General features: G+C 40.5%; 1 protein-coding gene across 3 annotated transcripts in view; it reads left to right on the top strand.

Annotated features, from left to right (window-relative positions):
- slc5a9 (solute carrier family 5 member 9) overlaps window positions 1–12368 on the top strand; it is a 65733-nt gene extending 53365 nt beyond the window's left edge. For all 3 annotated transcript variants that reach the window (XM_067598076.1, XM_067598077.1, XM_067598078.1), the window contains 3 exons: window positions 527–695; window positions 1761–1976; window positions 10558–12368. In XM_067598076.1, the coding sequence (XP_067454177.1) occupies window positions 527–695; window positions 1761–1976; window positions 10558–10869 (697 nt within the window). In that variant the 3' untranslated portion in view covers window positions 10870–12368. The remainder of the gene's footprint in view (window positions 1–526; window positions 696–1760; window positions 1977–10557) is intronic.
- The last annotated feature ends 7311 nt before the right edge of the window (window positions 12369–19679 follow it).

Raw genomic sequence — 19679 nt, 5'->3', positions numbered from 1 at the left:
CAAATGTATACACAATATATATTTCCTATATGTCATATCCAGTGCCATGGGAAAAATCGACATAACCAAGCAACTGAGGTCACATGAACCTTTAAGGTTAGTTGATCATCAATCATGACACTCAAGTTTTGGGAAGACTTTGTGGGTATGAGTTGGATTGATTCAAGCTGGATACTGATCTGCTGTTGTATAGAGGGACTGGCTGGGATGACAAGGAGCTCGGACACTTTGTATCTTCTATTTTTTTTAATCGAACTATTTTGTGTGCTGAAAACTCAAAAAAAAAAATTTTTTAAAGAGTTATTGAGGAGAACAGAGTGATATTCATTAATTTTCCTTTCTGATCCAGGCATCCTACTGGAGATGTTCCTAAAATCCAAAGATTTGGTTTCAAAAAAACAAATATAAAAATGATTGTTCTGTCTTTTAGTAGTCAGTTGCCATTTGTATGCAGCTTTCTGTAACTTTCCTCTCTTTTAGTCCACTTCCACAGCTGACAGAATAATAATATTTTCTGTGTTTTCAGGGTGTTCATTCTGGTCTTGGTGTGTGTTAGTCTCTTGTGGATACCAGTCATTCAAACAGCAAATAGTGGACAGCTGTTTGATTATATCCAGTCAGTGACCAGCTTTCTAGCTCCACCCATTACCGCTGTATTCCTAATGGCTATCTTCTGGCCACGTGCCAACGAGCAGGTAGGCACACACACACACACACACACACACACGCGCAAACGAAAGCTTATACCATCAAAATAATATGAGAGATACTTTAATCACATTTTTCATCATATATAATCACAAATTTCTACATATAATGGCTATACCTTGGATATTGGCTGAAAACCTCTTTTTTCATAGTTTTACACAGCCCGAATGCAGTGTTGAATCATGGTCAGGGATTATTATGATGATGATGCTATGCCCTTGCCAAGCAGAATATATCTTGCAGAAAAACACCAGCAAACTGAAAACAAGATGCATCCTGTTAATAATTTATACTTAACACAAGGAGTTAATGGGAGTCCCACTGTAGATAACCTACAGTGTAGGATCTGATATATAGCTCGGTGTTAGATTTCACCCCTTTTTTAGCATTTTTTATTATCGGGCTGTATTGTGCTTTTACTCCCCCAAATGAACTTTTTTCAATTTACTTTGTGATATAGTCATGGTGGGCTTTGCACAGAGCTGCATTCAGAGTTTTTCAGAAGTGCCAGCTGTCAGCCTAATGGCCTAATGGACATTAAAACATTTCCAGCCAACTACTTTCTTACTGTTTTTTTCCATAGCAAGTTGATTCTCACCCTATTGATGTAAGGTGCCTTGCATCCAATTTAGGGGATCCTACATCATGAAAGCAAAAGCTGAACTGTCACTCACTGCTTTTTTGTGTGTACATGCTTGTCAGTCACATGAGGAGTAGGCAGGGTCACACAACTTAAGTGTGTGTGTGTGTGTGTGTGTGGTCCAGATATTCCTCTCGTTGTGGGGACGTAAATCTCTTTACACAGTCATGTTGTGGGGACTCGCCTCCTTTAAGGGGAGAAAAAGCAGGTCCCCTTAAGGTAAATAATAAATTTTAAGGTAAAGACTTGGTTTAAAGTTAAGCTTAGTTCAGGGTTATGTTAAGGAAAGGGTAAAGGTTAGGGTTAGGCATGTGGTGGTCATGGTTAAGGTTAAGATAAGTCTCCAGGAAATTAATGTAAGCCAATGTAATGTGCGTGTGTGTGTGTGTGTATGTGTACATGCATGTGTCAGGGTGCATTCTGGGGTCTGACAACTGGACTAGTGGTGGGACTAATCCGGATGGTTCTGGAGTTCTCCTATACAACTCCTTCCTGTGGTCAGCCTGATCATCGGCCTGCTATCCTGGCTGACGTCCACTACCTGTACTTTGCTCTCATCCTGTTGGCACTAACATGTCTGACCATTGTTGCTGTCAGTTTGGCCACTGCCCCAATACCTAAACAACACGTGAGTAACATTTCATACTTTTATTTATGTTCTCATTTTCAAATTGAGTAACAGGACATGAGTGCTGGGCAATAAAAATGTGTGTTTAACACACAGTTCAGTCATGTTTCCAACACTGTACCACACATGAGCTTTAATGAAGGCTGCAGGAAGCTACGCTCTCTCCAAAAAGGAGCAGCAGAAGTGGGACCCTGCAAGTACTTCAGCCTTTGTTTACAAACCCATCAACAAGCTATAAATGATACCCAGACTGCCAAATATACAGTAGGGCTTGGGAATATTTTTTGGCGCCGTTTTCTTCCCTAACTCACAAATCACAAAAACTGACTGTGTTTTGGGATCTGTAGGGAATCTGGCATGCAGAGAGAAAGAGAAGAAAAAAAAATCACTCACACCTACAGTACTTAATCCAAAAGGCAGCATACAGCAAAACAAAAATTAAAATGAATTACTACAAGCCTGTACCCAAACTCATAAGCTTCTCTACACAGAATGAGGATGAAATATATAGCCTGCGTTATGAATAAAAGATTATACTTTGTGTTGCAGATGAGCATGGAAAAAAGATAAGGTTACTGCATCTGATAATTTAGACATAAAAAGTTGTTTTTTTTCAAAAAAATATCCAGTGTAGTGTCACAGGGCTCAGTGGGATATGGTATCAGAAAAAGCCACATACTATAGTCTAAAAGATTAATATTGTATGTCCAAAACATAATGACCCAGGCCATTTATTACAAATGATACTACAGAGTACTGGGTTGACCCTCTTCAAGATTCCCCACCATAAAACAGCCAGAACAATCAATTCAGTGTTTCTGAGTGTTATTTAACTGTTTTGTCTCATTTTACTGTTGTAGGACATTGTTACGGACTAGTCAAGTCTAGGGGATTCTGTATTAAGCACCAATACTAGTCCTACCCTGGAGGGTGTAGAAAAGGAGAAAACGTGGGAGAATACAGAGGAAGACGGACTGGTTTTCAAGGTTAGAGATAGACAGTCTGGAGGTGGGTTACCTTATCGGGTTTCCACGCCGACTAGCATTTCAAGTCCCTCCGACTCGGCCTCGCCAGCGCTGGCGTTGCTCTCGTGAGCCGCGAGCTCCTTCTGGCGGTTCAGTTCAGTTTTTGGTGGTTGGGGGATGGGTCCCCGAAGAACAAAACTGGTTTTACTCAAGGGTCCGGGTGCAGGAAAGGTGTGAAGCTGTAATGTCTCGAACGCTTCTAAAAGGGACGTCTCTCTGGGCTTTAACTCAACTCGTATCACTTTCAATGTTCGCGCTTTCCCAGCTGAGCCTCAACACGTTACTCCAGTGGCTGCGCGCGCACCTCACCGTGACGTCCTTTTATCAACCCGCAGCTTAACCACACCCCCTTGTTATCTTCTCAATGAAAACCAGTCCAGTTTAGGAAAGGGAAAGGAAGAAAGAGGAACTATAAACCCCGCCCCCTTTACTCCTAACACAATGTTAAACGTAGGCTATATGTCATGGGCACATAGTAGTGGGCATGCCTGTGATTATTTATGTTTATTCAAACTCAGAATAACTGTCTAATGGTCATAGCACCATGATCCACAGAGCTATCAAGGAAAGACTAACCACCTGGTGGTGACTCTGACCAGTATTGCTTCAAAGCTGCAATACTGCACAGCTTGAGGCAAACTGACATGCCACCTAGGCAAATATAGGTCATATGTCAAAATTCAGGCCCCACTATCCAATCAAACTGCGACACAGGTCAATATTTTCACCCATCTTTCAGACAAAACTGCCATGCAGGTCAGTATTTTTGCCCTTCTTCCAGACAAAACTGCCTCACGGGTCAGTATTTTTGCCCTTCTTCCAGCCAAACATCTTTGCAGATCAGTATTTTCAACCTTCCTCCCAATCATATTGCCTCACAGGTCAGTATTACTGACCTTCCTCCCGCTGAAACTGACCCATGGGTCAGTAATATTGACCTTCCTCCCACTGAAACCAACTGGGCGGGTCGAAATAGAAAACCAAAACTGAATATTTTGAAAACCATTGGACAAGTCAACAATAATCCCAAAATCCGAAATCCAAGGGTGGATTTGATCGCGGGGAAAGTCAACAGTACTGACCCGTGGGTCAATTTCAGGAGGAAAGTCAGTAATAATAACCTGAAAAGAGGGCTTTGTCTGGAAGAAAGGCAAATTTACAGACACATGAAGTGGTTTGATCGGAAGGGAGGTCATAAATACTGACCTATGAATCGGTTTGTTTGGACAGTGGGGCATTAATTTTGACATATGACCCATATTTGCCCAGGTGACCCATCAGTTTGCCTCAATCTGAGTCACACCAGGTTGTCTTTCCTTGATAGCCCTTTGGATCAGGGTGCTAAGACCATTAGACAGTTATTCTTAGTTTAAATAAACATAAATAATCACAGACATACCCACCACTATGTGCCCATGACAAATACGTTTAACAATAACAACAGTAAAATGAGACAAAACAGTTAAATACTGAACATACTGAATTGATTGTTCTTACTGTCACATGTTGGGAAATGTTGAGGAGGGTCAATCCAGTACTCTATAATATCATTTGTAATAAAAGGGCTGAGTCATTATGTTTTGGACATACAATATCAAACATTTTAGACTGTCACAATGTGACTTTTTCTGATATCCATATCCCACTGAATTCTATGACACTACACTGGATATTTTCTTTGAAAAAATAAAAAAAACTTTGGGCAGACCTGCCAACCCTGGATGAATTTTTTGAGTACTACTTCAGCGAACTAGATGCATTGGATGCAAATCACTGCTGTTCACACAATGAATTACTGTACATAATTTGCATACATACGCATAACAGTACATCATTTGCATACATGCAGCAAACAGACAAAAAAAGTGAGGGATGTACTGATATGAAAATTCTTGATACCAATAACAGACTGTTTACAAAAATATCTGCAGATGACAACACTGTTACTTGATCATTTATGCCTATGTTTGTCCATTTGTTTTTCACCTGCCTAATTATAGCTTAAGAAGGAACACAATTTCACTTAAGCTACACACTAACCTACCACTACTGCTGCATTTATATAGTTTCTATTGTTTACACCTTCACAATAATCAAACTTTAAGCCAATTTGATTTTTGAAAATATGATTTTCAGCTCATTTGAAAAGGTGATGAGAATGTAGCTGTAAAACCCTAACCAGCCGAAACAGACTATTTTGTCGTTATGGTGAAAAAAATGTTAGAGCTGGTTAATACAACTGTTATCATTATAAGTAGGCATATATATTGGACTTAATTTGCAATGGGGGGTGTTTCCTTTTCTTGAAATTTTCCTAGAGTAAGCAAAGTTATAAACTACAGTGCCAACACACACACACACTTTGCAGGTCACAGGCCCATTCTGCCTTTTACACACACACACACAGACACCTAGCAGCCCACATTATGGTCACGGGTTTGGCTGCAATAATAATTATGAATACAGTTTATTATTTACAGCTAATTATGAACGCATGGACAATATAACTTAACGTTACTTTGCCAACTTAAATGTCTGGTGAACAAGCAAGCTAGCTTCCAAATTACGTAATGTTAGGCCAATGTTAATAACGTGAAATATTTTCCCAAGGTCAGAAGGTCTGTTAACTTAAGTTAACTCAATTTACAATTTCAACTTTCCACATCCACTCCAGTCCTGTTTACCTTTGCAAAGGAGTTAAAAGAACCGTCCTCATTTGAGGAACCAGCCAGCCAGAGTGAGGAGGGGGACGAGAGGGATAAAATCAATATCGTGTTGCTGTCGATTTGCAGTCTCTTGAAATGACATTACGTATTTGTCAATCATGATCCCCACTTTTTTCTTGGATATAGGGTTCTCAAATATAAAAGATTGCGGTGGCCTTTGAATCTTAACTCATCCTTCTTCTCCTCAAAGTGTTTTTCAATGCATTTAGTCACAGGAGCTCTTGATGGCATAACATACCTGGGCTTGAGGTACCAAACAAGCTCTTTCAATACCTTGCCCTCTACCACACTGACTGGCAGCATATCAGCATATCAATCATTTGGCACCCCAACTTGTTGATGGCCTTGGACTGGCACACCTCACACTTTCTCAACCTGGCTGGCAGCAACATGATCTTTGGCTGTGAACCAACCTTGGACATGGCAGATGGGCGCTTGTTCTTAATGTGGTACAAATATGACCGCCCTTTTACAACAGTGGTTTTTGGAAAAATAACATTACTTTTTTAATATAACTTACATCATAGTATAGTTACACATTCACACACTCTCCTGCCAGGCTTTTGGAAGCGGGCAAAAATTATTTTCTCCAGCAGGTAGCATTTATAAGACCGCCTCTTTGTCTTTTTGAGCTCCTTATAATCTGTGACAGTGGTATTTGTCTGCTTGACATATTCCATTTCTGCATTAGAGATTTCGGAAGATGCTTTGGACTCATTTTCACTCATCATGAATTTATTTCCTCCATGGCAGAAAAACATGTTACATGAACCTTCAGAAACTCCTGCAGGTTAAACTGGACTAACGAAACACTTGTAGGGCTGACTCTAACACACTCACTGCTGCAGCAGACTAGATGCATGAACCTAGGCAGTGCGTATGCGTCGCTGAACTGCTGCGTCTCTCACACTTGCAGCGCGGAAGTGTGTCTGCTGCGGCGCTTCTGCCACTGGCAGCCCTATTTTTTTATTGTGTTCCCTGTCTATTTCTGCTGAGAACCATGCGCCTCACACGGAGAAAATAGGCGAGACCTCGAATCTCTAGCAGCAGCCTTGCATGAGACGCGCGGGACACGCATGCTGCTACAATGCTGTCTGTGTGGACACTGCAAGCGTGCAAGATGCAGCAGTTCAGTGATGCTTGCTGCCTGTTTAGTTGTGTTCACCACACTAGACTGTTTTGTGTTTGTCCTGCTCAGGACTACTGCTGTGTTTGTGCCACCGTGAGTGAGAAAGTAAGTTGCTTTGTTGATCAGAAACCAGACAACGTGCGTTACAGACTGCCGTCTGTACACATGCTGTCTGTGGACAAAGGAACCGCTTCTCTCCCTCTCATGATCACTTTCTCTCCTTTTTCCCTCTCTTGTGACTAACATGCGCGCGCACACACATACACACACCGACACCCCTTTTACACATCTGATGAGATAACGGCGGATAAAGCGCTACTCTATTCGCCGTTATCCGCGATCATTACACGGAATTTGGTGAGTGCAAGACGCCGACCACCAGGTGACACCATCTTGCTATTGTCTAACCCAGACAGCGCCATACTTCCGCCATTCGGTTCTCGTGTGACGTGACTTCCTCCCATAGTCACGTCCACGTTGCAGACTGACAACGTCATCACGTCAGGCCCCGTCGCCATCTTGTCACACACACACACACACACACACGCACACACACACCCCCCCTCACACACACACACATGCATTCCCCTGCACTTGCTCAACCCTGTACATAGCTGTTTGTGTTTTTCTTTGGTAGGATTAGATTTTAGAATAGTAGTTTATTGAATGTAGCATTTGTTAACTTTGTTAATTTTGCTAAGTTTAATAAATACTGTTATGTCTTAAAGAGACGTTTTTTGTTATTATTGTGCTTAACATATTGTGAAAAGTGGCTGATTGAAGGAGCTCGAATTCAACCCTTCTTTGTTCACCTTTGAATGTTGATATCTCTCAGATATTAACATTCTAGGTGAACTCTTTTATGAGACTACCTTGTTTTGGTTATTGGTCCCGGTTTCCGGGTGGTGCCCCGTATTTGTTAATTCATATTAATAATTCTATTAATTGTTATAATTAGTTAATTATCATTGATAATTGATAATTATTTCAAATATTTAACTGTGCTCCTCACAGATCCAACAGTTGGTGCCCAAATTATTGATTGATATTAATAATATCTTAATTTCATAATTCATTCGTCTATGAAATTATGAATTATTACTAATAACTAAACACACTCCTGCCCGTCCCAACACTGGAAAATATTTATTTGGCTAAATTTTCAGGGAAAATGGAAATGATGTAACTCATATCAAACCCGACGCTCAGGAATTTTCAACCTCACATGTGACTGAATGGAAATGATGATAAATCATGCAAAATATAAATGTGTTTAACTGTTATTATGGATCAAATTAAAGTTAGGGAGAGTATGTCTGTCAGCAAGAAACAGTTTAATGGGGGAAATAACAGATCATGAAAGAAATCTTTCTAATAAATGAAGAAAGCTGTTTATGGTTCTTTTGTTGTTCAGACCAACAATTAACAGATTTTTTTAACTAGATGATGAATCAGAAAACAAATAAAACAAAAAAATTTAGGAGTGATACACTTAAATTTAATCTGTAATCTGTCTCCACTTTGACATGAAACTGTAGTGATGTTGTGATGTATCAGATCAGTCCAATCAGTTGCAGCGTCCAATCAATAATTGATATCCAATAAAGGGGCATGTTGGCCGCTAAAAGATTTCTGCGAAGGCTGCTCTTGTGTATCCTCATGTATCCTTGCTCCTCGGAGCAGAGATAAGAGATATGGGATGCCCATCAAAATGGTGTACAGGAACAACTTTTGATTCAGGCAAGGAGTGAGGAGCAAGGAAAGATAAAATAAGAGACTTGGGATATACCCATAGGCTGCAGTCGAAAAGTCCCTCCTATCGTCTTTATCTAACCACTTTTCCTTGACCTCAGTGGAAAAAGTCACAAGGTCAAGGAAAGATGTGAAGGAGAAGTCATGAGGATAAACCAAAGACAACTGCGGTGCTGAGAGAATCCGACTGCACTTACACTGAGCCACGTAATTCTGCCGTGGTGAAACTACAATGTTCTGAAGATTGACTACAAAAAGCGCATCTTAGATACTTCACCCTGGGTGTTCTTATCATGTTGTTTCATGCAGGTTATATAAACATGGACAACATGCTGAAAAATATTACCTCATTACCAAGGTCAGAATTGAATTTAAAAAGGGAATATAGTCTACCAGCCACAATACTGAAATGACATTATCACATTGAGAATTCTTGCTCACGCTCACCCTCCTGAATCCCAATTATTCAGGAGGGTGAGCGAACATTATTCTGTGTAATGTGGTTTTAATTGTATGAGTCTGTGAATGGTGTGTCGCTTGCTGCCGCAAGGAATTGTGGGACGGAATTATCTCCTTTCCTTTCGTAAAGGATGGTCAGGTGTACCCGATGCTAAAGGAAATCTCCTTTAGCATGTTTGAGAAGTTATGTTTGAAAGGAAGCATTGAAGCACCTTTCCTTAGCATTGAGAGAATTTGACCAGTTCTTATCATGGCTGCCACTTAGATACTTCCGGGTCACTTAACTCAGTTAGGAACCTTCCTAAGCAAAAAAGACTATTCGACTGCAGCCTTAGTGTTCCCTTCCTTCTGTGCTGTTCTCTTTATATATCCATGCCGCAGCCCCAGTCTTTTCCTAGTTGACTTCTAACCTATGAGTCACATGATCTGAACTGACCACTGAGAAAACACTTTACAGTTATACAAACTTCCACAAGGTGGTGCCAAATAACATGAACTTGAAGGCCACAGAAAGTGTGCCATGACGAGGACCATCATCATTTTCATGTGCTGTTTGGTAGTGATGTGAAGGAATCAGTTGTGGAATACTAAAGACAATACAGGTTCTTGCTGGGGCCAGAACAAGCCCAAAACAGCATCCAATGTTACAAAACCTATTTGCAATGTTTCAGTTTGCACCACTGCACCAACAGTCCTTTGTAGTGCTTTAGTTTTGTTTCATCTTTTTTGTTTTCCCTGCACTGTCAGGCTGAGTGATGTATCCCCATTTCTGCCAGACACCAGACATTAACATAACATCTGCTTGATCATTCATGATCTACAGCACTGCTGAAAGTAAATAATATTTAATCCTTCATAAAGATGTGTTTGATATTCCATATGACAGAACCTGGACCTTCTATTTAGTGTCACCCCCTGAGCAGTGCTGATATTTGGCCCCAGAAAGTCATCCCTAAAGCAGGTTGAGAGCAGTGGAAACAAAAGCAGAACCTGTGACATTGGCTACACAACATTCCTACTGTGGAAAAAGGGCCAGTTCACATTTGAGATCCTCAATTGGAGGGTAGACCATTGTAAGTACTTACAGTTTTTCAGTCAACCACCTTATTTGGAATAAATGAGGAATATGTGCAGCATTAATTTTTGGCGTCAAGGCTCTAGGATGCTGTGGTGGAGGTAGGGCTTTTGAAATGCTCTATCAACAGTGGCAGCGGCAGCCACAGCAGCAAGCGACAGCATAATGTATGTTAGCGGTGTGGCAGCAGGCATGCAGCAAAAGGTCTAGCAGATTACGGACGGCTTAAGTAGACCACCATGATTAAAAAGTTGGCTATGTGGTGCAGAGAGAGGTGTATGCCATGCAAGTTAAGGGGCAAGTCGTGTTTTGCTGCCTGAACTGGCTTGCAGACATTGCTTAATTTCTGCTTTAAAGCTAGGAGAGTGTAAAGATTGACATATTTATTTTGTTTTTCTCCTCCTCTCCTGTCCAGCTGTACAGGCTGACCTGGTGGTCCAGATATAGCCAGGAGCCGCGGGTCGACCTCACGAGTCCCTGGATGACCTCTGACCCAGTGAACCTTGACACTAGCTGTGACTCCGACCGCTTGCCAGATTCCTGGTGGCGGAGAGCTGCTCTGTGGCTCTGTGGTCTGACTGGTCCCAGCTCTGGTCCTGCATCTCCAGTGACTGAAAACAGCAAACTGAACTCCCTGCAGGAGGAGCCACTTTGGGGAATAGTCTGCAATGTTAATGCTCTGCTACTACTGACTGTTAATGTGTTTCTCTGGGGATACTTTTCCTAATCTGAAGGTTTAATGAAATCCTGAACAAGTTGTTATCAGTAAAGTTATACTAGGCATTTCATTCTTTGTTTAATTTTTTTGATGAAATGGCTTGGTTGAGTGGTTCAACCAATCAGCTCCTCTGTTGGATTTGTCTTCTATGCAACAAAAGACTTTTAGTGTCTATTAATGATCATGCTATACTCCAATTTAACTACTGACAAGCTCTTTAACTCACTTACATGGTCTGTAAATAATCACTTCTTAAATACTGTAAATAATCAGTCTGTAAATAATCACCTCTTAAACACTTCTTAAACATACTCAAAAAGCCATGATTCCACACATGTAAATGTCAGTGAATTCTTCATCTCTCTCTGCACCATCAGCACTGCTGGTGGCCACTACCTGAATGACATTTGTGCACTTAAGCTTCATTTATACTCCTGAGCGGACGCGTACACGGACAGCTGCAAACACCACAGACAGGAAGTTGTTCTGTTTCTACTACCTTCTGGGGTCCGCTTGGAGGACGCATTCCTCACATGCACAGTAGATTGCCATCTACAGGAACAAAGAGTTGTGACTGCGTGGACCAGTGCAGTCCACGAGAAAAGACTGGAAAAAACTGATTGATTTGCAGCCTTCAGTAGTGCAAACTCTGCAAATCGGTCAGTATGCTCCCATCTTTTCTCTCTGAAGGTTGCTGTCCCTCATGGTCACAGCACCACCTCCTGGCAACAGGAAGTTACAAGCCCCATTCTTTTACTAACTACTCCAATCAGTTTAACCAGATCCACCTAACATGGGTTAGTTGTAACACTCCAATTTCTCCAATCGGGAACAAATTACAAATCACCTGAGTCACTCTGCACATGCTCAATTTAGTACTTGTTCCAAATGTGAGGAAGTTGCACCCTGTGGCAGACACAGCCCATTTTAGAAAGAAAAAACTAATTTTGAGGTAAGAAAGTAATTTTTTTTTTACTTCAGTTATTTTTGTGATAGCATTGCCTGCTTTGTAGATAAACACATCAAACTTAAAGCATGTTGATTATGTGTCTGTGTAGATATCTTTCATGCAAGTTGCTAGTGCTAATGTTTTAGTTGTTAGCTGTAAGGTAAGCTAGTTCATGGCTACAAGAGTCAGGGTTAGTTGTAACAACATGTGAAAAAATGTTGCAACCTACTCCAAGCAAAACATTTCATTATATTTATATGTTTACCTTGAATTGTCTTGGTCCTGAAAGAGAAAGACTGACAAGGGGGTGCCTCTCAACATTTAGAAGAGAGCATCAAATGATGTAAAAGAGCTGGGAAAAGCTAAGATTGGGTTTGACTAACATACTTGACACACACAGACACACTAATGTTCAATTGATGAAGCTGGTGCACATTTGCACATTTGTTTTCAGTTTTATTATTATGTTCAAATGTTAGTGTGACACACACATGCAAACACATCCCAATTATGTTAAAAAGTCATTCAAGTGTTGAATAAAAAGTTTTCAATATCTTAAGTTTTTGTCCTAATTCTTAATTCATAATGTTGCATTTCACCCCAGGGTATGTTACAACTAACCTAGACTATGGGGTCAGTTGTAACATTTCACTCCTTGTGTTTGAGACTTAACCATGCATTGTCTGTTTGTGTTGCAGAGATAAAAGCTACACCATTTAATAGCAGACACATGTCACTAGTTTGAATCACATTTAGAATGCAGTGGTTTAAAAGAGCTCCATGCTACGGACAGAAATGTCAAAAATGTTACAACCATCCCCAGTCTCCCCCACTGCACCAGATTTAGCTTCAAGCTAATTTTCATCCACAGTCCCTTACAATTAAAACATATAACAGCACAATAGAGTTTGTTAGTATAAGGACTCAAGAGGTTTTATGGCTGTTTCTCCAGCCTGCCCCCAACATGTGACGCAATAAGACATATGGGAAAGAATCATAGCATGCATAAATATCTTGGCTGCATCCAAAGAGAGACAGTTTCTAATATGTCTAACATTTGCTAAGTTGTACTTTATGGTTTTAACTGTTTTTAACATGTTTCTTAAAGTTCAAATTTGGATCCAATATCACATCAAGATATTTAAAATCAGTAACTATGTCAATCTTTGATGAGAATATCAGCATTAGGAGGTTGTACCATGGTTTTAGAGAAAAACATACCCTTTGTCTTGTTTACATTTAGACTCAGACATGATCAAGCCAATGTGTGATCCTTTCCAATGCAATTGTTAGCTTAGCAGCAGCTAACTCAGCTGTTTTTGCATGTGTGTACACAACAGTGTCATCTGCATACATTTGTAGTTCTACATCATGACACTGTTGGGGGAGATCATTAATATATACAGTGCTGCTTGAAAGTAGAATTTTCTGTATTATGTATGACGTAAAACATGATCAGATATTTACACAAGTCCTAAAACTAGATAAAGTGAACCCAATTAAACAAATGAGACAAATATTTTTTTTTTCACCTTTTTCATTTATTTATTGAGGAAAATGATCCAATCTTACATATTTGTGGGAGGCAAAAGTATGTGAACCCTTGCTTTCAGTTACTGGTGTGACCCCCTTTTGACATCGGCTTGGAGGAATTTTAGCCCATTCCTCCTTACAGAACAGTCTCAAGTCAGGGATGTTGGTGGGCTTCTTCACATGAACTGCCTGCTTCATGTCCTTCCATAGCATAGGATTAAGGTCAGGACTTTGCCTCGGCCACTCCAAAAGATTATCTTTCTTCTGCTTTAACCATTCTTTGGTAGAACGACTTGTGCGTTTAGTGTCGTTGTCTTACTGCATGACAGACAGATACCTTGACATTTTCCCTTAGAATTGGCTGGCACAATTCAGAACTCCTAGCTCCATCAATGATTGCAAGCAGCCGAAACCATGATACTACCACCACCATGTTTCACAGATGGGATAAGGTTCTTATGCTGGAATGCAGTGTTTTGCTCATCGTCAAACATAACGCTTCTCATTCAAGGCAAAACATTCAATTTCGGTCTCATCCATTCACAGAACATTGTTCCAATCACCTTCTGGCTTATCCACTTGGTCTTGAGCGACTGTGGTTTTCCTTGCAACTCTGCCATGCACACCATTGATGTTCAATGTTCTCCTGATGGTGGACTCATTAATATCGACTGTAGCCACTGCAAGAGAGACCTTTAGTTTTCTAGACGTTACCCTGGGGTCCGTTGTGGCCTCCTGGACTATTAAATGCTTGCTCTTGGTGTGATTTTTGTTGTTTGATCACTCCTGGGGAGGGTAATAATGGTGTCGGATGTCTTCAATTTGTACATGATCTGCCTGACAGTTGACTGGTGGAGTCCAAACTCTTTAGAAATGGTTTTGTAACCCTTTCCAGCTTGGTGAGTATCAACAACTCTTCTTCTAGGATCCTCAGAAATATCCTTTGTTTGAGCCATGACACACTTCCACAAACCTGTGTTGTGAGGCTCAGAGTTTGACAGTGAAGGTCCAGATTTCTCTTCTTTAAATAAAGCAGGGCCTCCCAGACTCACACTTGATTGTCATCCCATTGATTGAAACACTTGAAATTTCCCCTTCAAATGAATTGATAATCCTAGGAGTTCACATACTTTTGCCACACACAAATATGTAACATTGGATCATTTTCCTCAATAAATAAATAAACAAGTGTAAGATTTTTGTCTCACTTGTTTAACTGATGTCTCTTTATCTAGTTTTAGGACTTGAATGGAATTCTGATCACGTTTTAGGTCATATTAATGCAGAAATAGAGCAAATTCTAAAGGGTTCACAAACTTTCAAGCAGCACTGTAGGCTAAATAATAAGGGACCTAACACTGACCCTTGTGGAACACCCATTGTGCACTTCATGGTCCTGGACAGTGCGTCACAAACTTTAACATACTTTAACACGAGATTTACCTTAGATTTAGCTCCTGGATAACGTTGTTCCTTAAACCATAAATCAGCATGTCAGTGTTTCTTCTAATTTTAATTGTCTTCCTTAGTGCAGCATCTCTAGATTTCATTAGTTTCCACAATTTTTCCATTAAACCACGGTAAATTGTTTTTATTTTTAGATTTTTATCTGTATCCTCACATTAAATCTTTCCCTCACAGAGTTGAATCTGTGAGGAAAAGTATCACAGCTACAGTCCAGATCATCAGAGGACAGTACATCATCCCAGTTCAAGCTGTTAATTTGATTGATAAATTCTTCTCGCTTAGCTCTGGGTATGCATTGAAGGATCATTGTCTTAGTTGCCGTCCTAAATCTATTTTTAGTCAGTTTTCTCACACATGGGGTTAGGTTATGATCTGATAAGCCTGCGATTAAATCATAACTTTCAGTTATTCTTTCTGGTTTGTTAGTAAATATCAGATCAGTTGGTGTACTGGAGCATTCTGCAATCCTAGTTGGGCCTTTTACTAGTTGTTCTAGTTGGAATTTCACTGTGATCACTTTTAATTTTTTCCTCTTAGATTTATCCTCCCAGTTCACATTAAAATCACCCATAAGTAATAATTCTTTGTTGAGATTGCACCCTTTCAAGACTTCTGTGAGTGTATCATAGAAAGTGTCATCTGCAGAAGGGGGCCTATAGACACCTATGATGTTAAAAGACATTTGTTGGGATAGCATTATTTTTATCCCAACATATTGTAACGTGTTACCCACATTGTAAACCACACGTTCACATTTGATGTTGTCTCACATAAAAAGCACCCCTCTTCCATTAGCCCTCTTCCCCTTCTTTTCTGAAACATTGGTATCCAAGCACAATGAACACACTCACAGGAGTTGTTTGTTTCAACCATATTTCAGTCAGACAGAGAAAGACCAGTTTTGAGTCAGAAACAAGATGAATTAGCTGATTGCTCTTTGTAGTAATGCTTCTGATGTTAAAATGTCCACCAAATAGCCCCCTCGGTTTCAGGTTTGGGTCCCATAAGACTTTTGCATGATTGACAGTTTGGAAGGTTTTGAATAACCTCTGCCTCCTCACTGCAGGGTTTCGACACACAGTGGTGTCAGTGGCACATTTTGTGAGAGAAACACTGGACCTTATCAAGTTCTCCACAGTCCAGAAGTGAAACATTATTCATTGAGACATTATACTTGGTGTTAACAAAGTTTAGTCTGTTAAGGAAGAAGCCCGGCTCATCACTGGCACCAGAGGAGTCCCAGACACACTCGGTCACAAATCAGCATTGAAGTTCTGTAGCGCTCCAGGGGTCACTGGTCCAGGATTTAACTGAACATCTCTGGAGAGCAGGAGCACCATGAAGAGGAGACCTGCTATTCTCCAAAACGGGGTGGCAGATGACTGGTTTACTGGATCGGTGATTGCTCTAGTACCTGGGCTCGTCCATGCCACAGGACAGAGGAAGAGATTGCAAAATATCCCAGTAAGTTATGATAAAAACTCACTGTTGGAGCATCAACTGGACATGAGCCAGCGTTTGTCCCAAGCTCAATCACTCTGTGTCCCAGCTGTTTTCCATCAACGTTGATTGCTCTGGCCAGACAGACACGTACAGGCAATACAGCAGTGAGTACCAACAGTAGTCCAAAAAGCATTCCATGAAACACAGCCCAGGTCTTTTTGCTGATGAAACACTGCATTGAACTTGATGTAGTTTTTGACAGGCATGCTCTGTGGTATGATAAATGGCCTAAGAGGACAGTCCTTTGTAGCAATCACATCCAAGATCCCAGTGGCCCGAGGGCAGAAGCTCCTCTTAAACCCCTCAGCACCAGCCCGGTAAACCCGAAACCTCCTCTCGGCCTCAGCAGGGAGAAAAGGCCGCCATCCGGGCAGTTAGGAACCCCAGAAGATCCATGTGGCCAGGACCATTTCCTTTGATGTTGAGATGGATGTACAGATGGTCTTGCTTGACTTAATCTGATATTTACATTTGAAAACCTGGAACGGCCTGGTAGCAGAGTTGGCAGGGGGGTGAGTTTACCATCTCGCCATCCCAATGAGTGACCCCCAGTCATATGCCATCACTTCTTGAGTCCAGGGTGCATAGAGAAGCTCCAGCATGCATGGAATACATTACCAGCAAGGATACTTTAAGTTTCCTTCTTATTTTCAAAAAATAACTCTTCTGTTAGCTTCTTCAGTGCTGTATCTAACAGCAGTTGACAGCTAGCTAGTTGTTTTGATTTGAAAAATATATCCAAAGATGATGTTTTCTCTTCTGTTCTTTTTGATCAATGCTATTACTTCTTCTATAGAGTCCTTTCTGAAGATTATTGAGGGTTATTTTGCAAAATGTTCCACTTTTTTGGGTCCAAGTTTGAAATGTGATCAGGAGCTCACTCCCAGTGCAGCCACTCCTCCGGAATCCAGAATCCATGAAATCAGGAGGCTGTTTTTGAGGGGTTAGAGATGCTTGAAAACTCACAAAACTTGGCACACACGTCAGAAGTAGCAAAACATGATATCTGATATGGGTCGTGGGCTTGGCTGTGGCAAAATGGCCTTGAGGGAGCCCCCTAGAAAATTTCAAAGTCAAAGCCCCCACCTTTAATTTTTGACATAGGTGAATGAAATTTGGCAGGCACATGTATCATGTCCAAATGAACAAAAAAGCCTCTTGAAGCCATACCCTAAATCCAAGAGGAAGTCAGCCATTTTGAATTAACTTTGCAGTTTTGCTTTGTTTTTGCCATTTGCAGACATTGTATTTTAACAAACTCCTCCTAGAGATTTGATCCGATGACTTCACTTCACATCTTAAGAGCTTTACGATAAAAAGTTATCAAAATCATAAGTCTTTGTGGAACTTCTTGATGTGGCGTGCTGGTCAATTTGCATGTCTCGCCATGAAACAGGAAGTTGTTGTACCTCCACTAGACTTTGTCCAATTTGGCCCAAATGTCATATCTTTGATAAAAGTCCAGGCCTGAACACAAACTGTCAACAGGAAGTCGGCAGCCATTTTGGAACAAAGTTGCTTTGATTTTCAAGAAATTCTGTGGGATTATTTCTCTCATCATTCTACCCAGAAATAATTTCTTTTGGGAATTAAAAAAAAAAAAAGTCAGCCATTTTGGATTTCGTGTGTAAATTTTCATATTATGAACAGATGTTTGAGGCCTTTGGGATGTGCAAAAATTCATGAAAATTTGCTAGTATGTTTGTACTAGTGCATATTTTGATTTGATATCACAAATAGGCTTGGGTGTGACATGTTGGCCCTATAGGGCCCCCTAATTACTTTTAGCATTTTTGAGGTGCTGGGGTGCTCGAAACTCAAAAAACTTTGCACATCCATCAGAACTGGCATCACTTGACAAATGATATGGGTCTTGGGCTGATACATGGTAACATGGCTCGATAGTGGCCCCTACAATATTTTAAAATCAAGGCCACCACCTTTAAATTTGATGTAGTTTAACAAAATCGGGTAGGCACATGTATCATGTCCAGATGCACAAAAAAACCTGTTGGAGCAATACCCTAAGTCGAACAGGACGTCAGCCACTTTGAATTAAATTTGCAACTTTTGCCTTTTGCAGGCATTGTATTTTAAGGAACTCCTCCTAGAGATTTGACCCGACCAATTTCTTATTTGGTCGGTGTTATCTTAAAACGTACGATGAAAACTTATCAAAATCTTGACTTTTCACAGAACGCCTGTGACGTGGTGTGACAGTAAATTTGTATGTTTTGCAATGAAACAGGACGTTGTTGTAACTCCGGTGGACTTTCTCCATTCTGCCCCAATTCCACAAATTGGAGTCTAAGATCTACATGTCAATATTGAGTCATAGTCATAGCACCACCTACAGAAAGCAGGAAGTCAGCCTTATGTGACAAACATCATCTGATTTACATGGAATTTACATGGTGTGGTCTACACACGATATATGGCAAAATTGATATATAATTAGTGGGTGCTCTCTAACATCACATAGTGGACACAGGAAGTGGTATTTAACTCCTTATCGGGACTCATTCCAGTCATGTGAAATTAAGGAAACTTGAATTACAACAGTTTGCTTTGCAATGGTGAAACATCGAAATTTGATGTGTCGCCATGGCTATTCAAAATATAGCATCAGCAAGGTCTTAAAGCTTTTCTGACCAAATTTGAAGTGGATCTCAACCTGCTAGGCTCAGGTCATAAAGGTATAGCACCTGTAACTTCCTGTTGCCAGTAGGTGGCGCTACGACAACGAGTCAGTGTTGACACATGGATGCATTCAGGGCCAGACCCTTATCAAGCATGAGAAATTTGGGGCAGATTGAGCGATGTACATCACAGTTATAACAACTTCTTGTTTCATGGCAAAACATCAAAGTTTGCTGCGTCACCACGGCAAGGGCAATCAGCGAAACTCAAGATATTGATAACTTTACATCACAAAGGTATTTAGATGACACTGAACAAAACTGAAGTCGGCTGGGTTAAAGCTCTACGAGGAGTTTGTTAAAATACGTCTGGAAATGGCAAAAACTGCACCAAAATTGCATAGTAAATTCAAAATGGCCGACTTCCTGTTGGACTTGGGGCATCACTCTAAGAGGCTTTTTTGTGTGGACATGATACATGTGCCTACCAAATTTCATTCATCTTCGTCAACTTTAAGGATGGGTACTTTTGATTAGAAATTTTGTAGGGGGCGCCCTCGAGCCATTTTGCCATGCCCATGCCCCATAAAATATTACATTTTTCCACTGCTTCTGACACATGTGCAAAGTTTCATGACTTTTCAAGCACTATTATTATTATAATCATTATTAGTTCCTGAATTATTATCTAAATATCTAAATAATAATTCAGGCACTAAAAATAATTC

The sequence above is a fragment of the Thunnus thynnus genome, chromosome 8 (assembly GCF_963924715.1).
Source record: "Thunnus thynnus chromosome 8, fThuThy2.1, whole genome shotgun sequence".
NCBI lineage: Eukaryota > Metazoa > Chordata > Actinopteri > Scombriformes > Scombridae > Thunnus > Thunnus thynnus.
The sequence above is the reverse complement of the archived record's forward strand: the minus strand, read 5'-3'. Positions and strand labels throughout refer to the sequence as shown.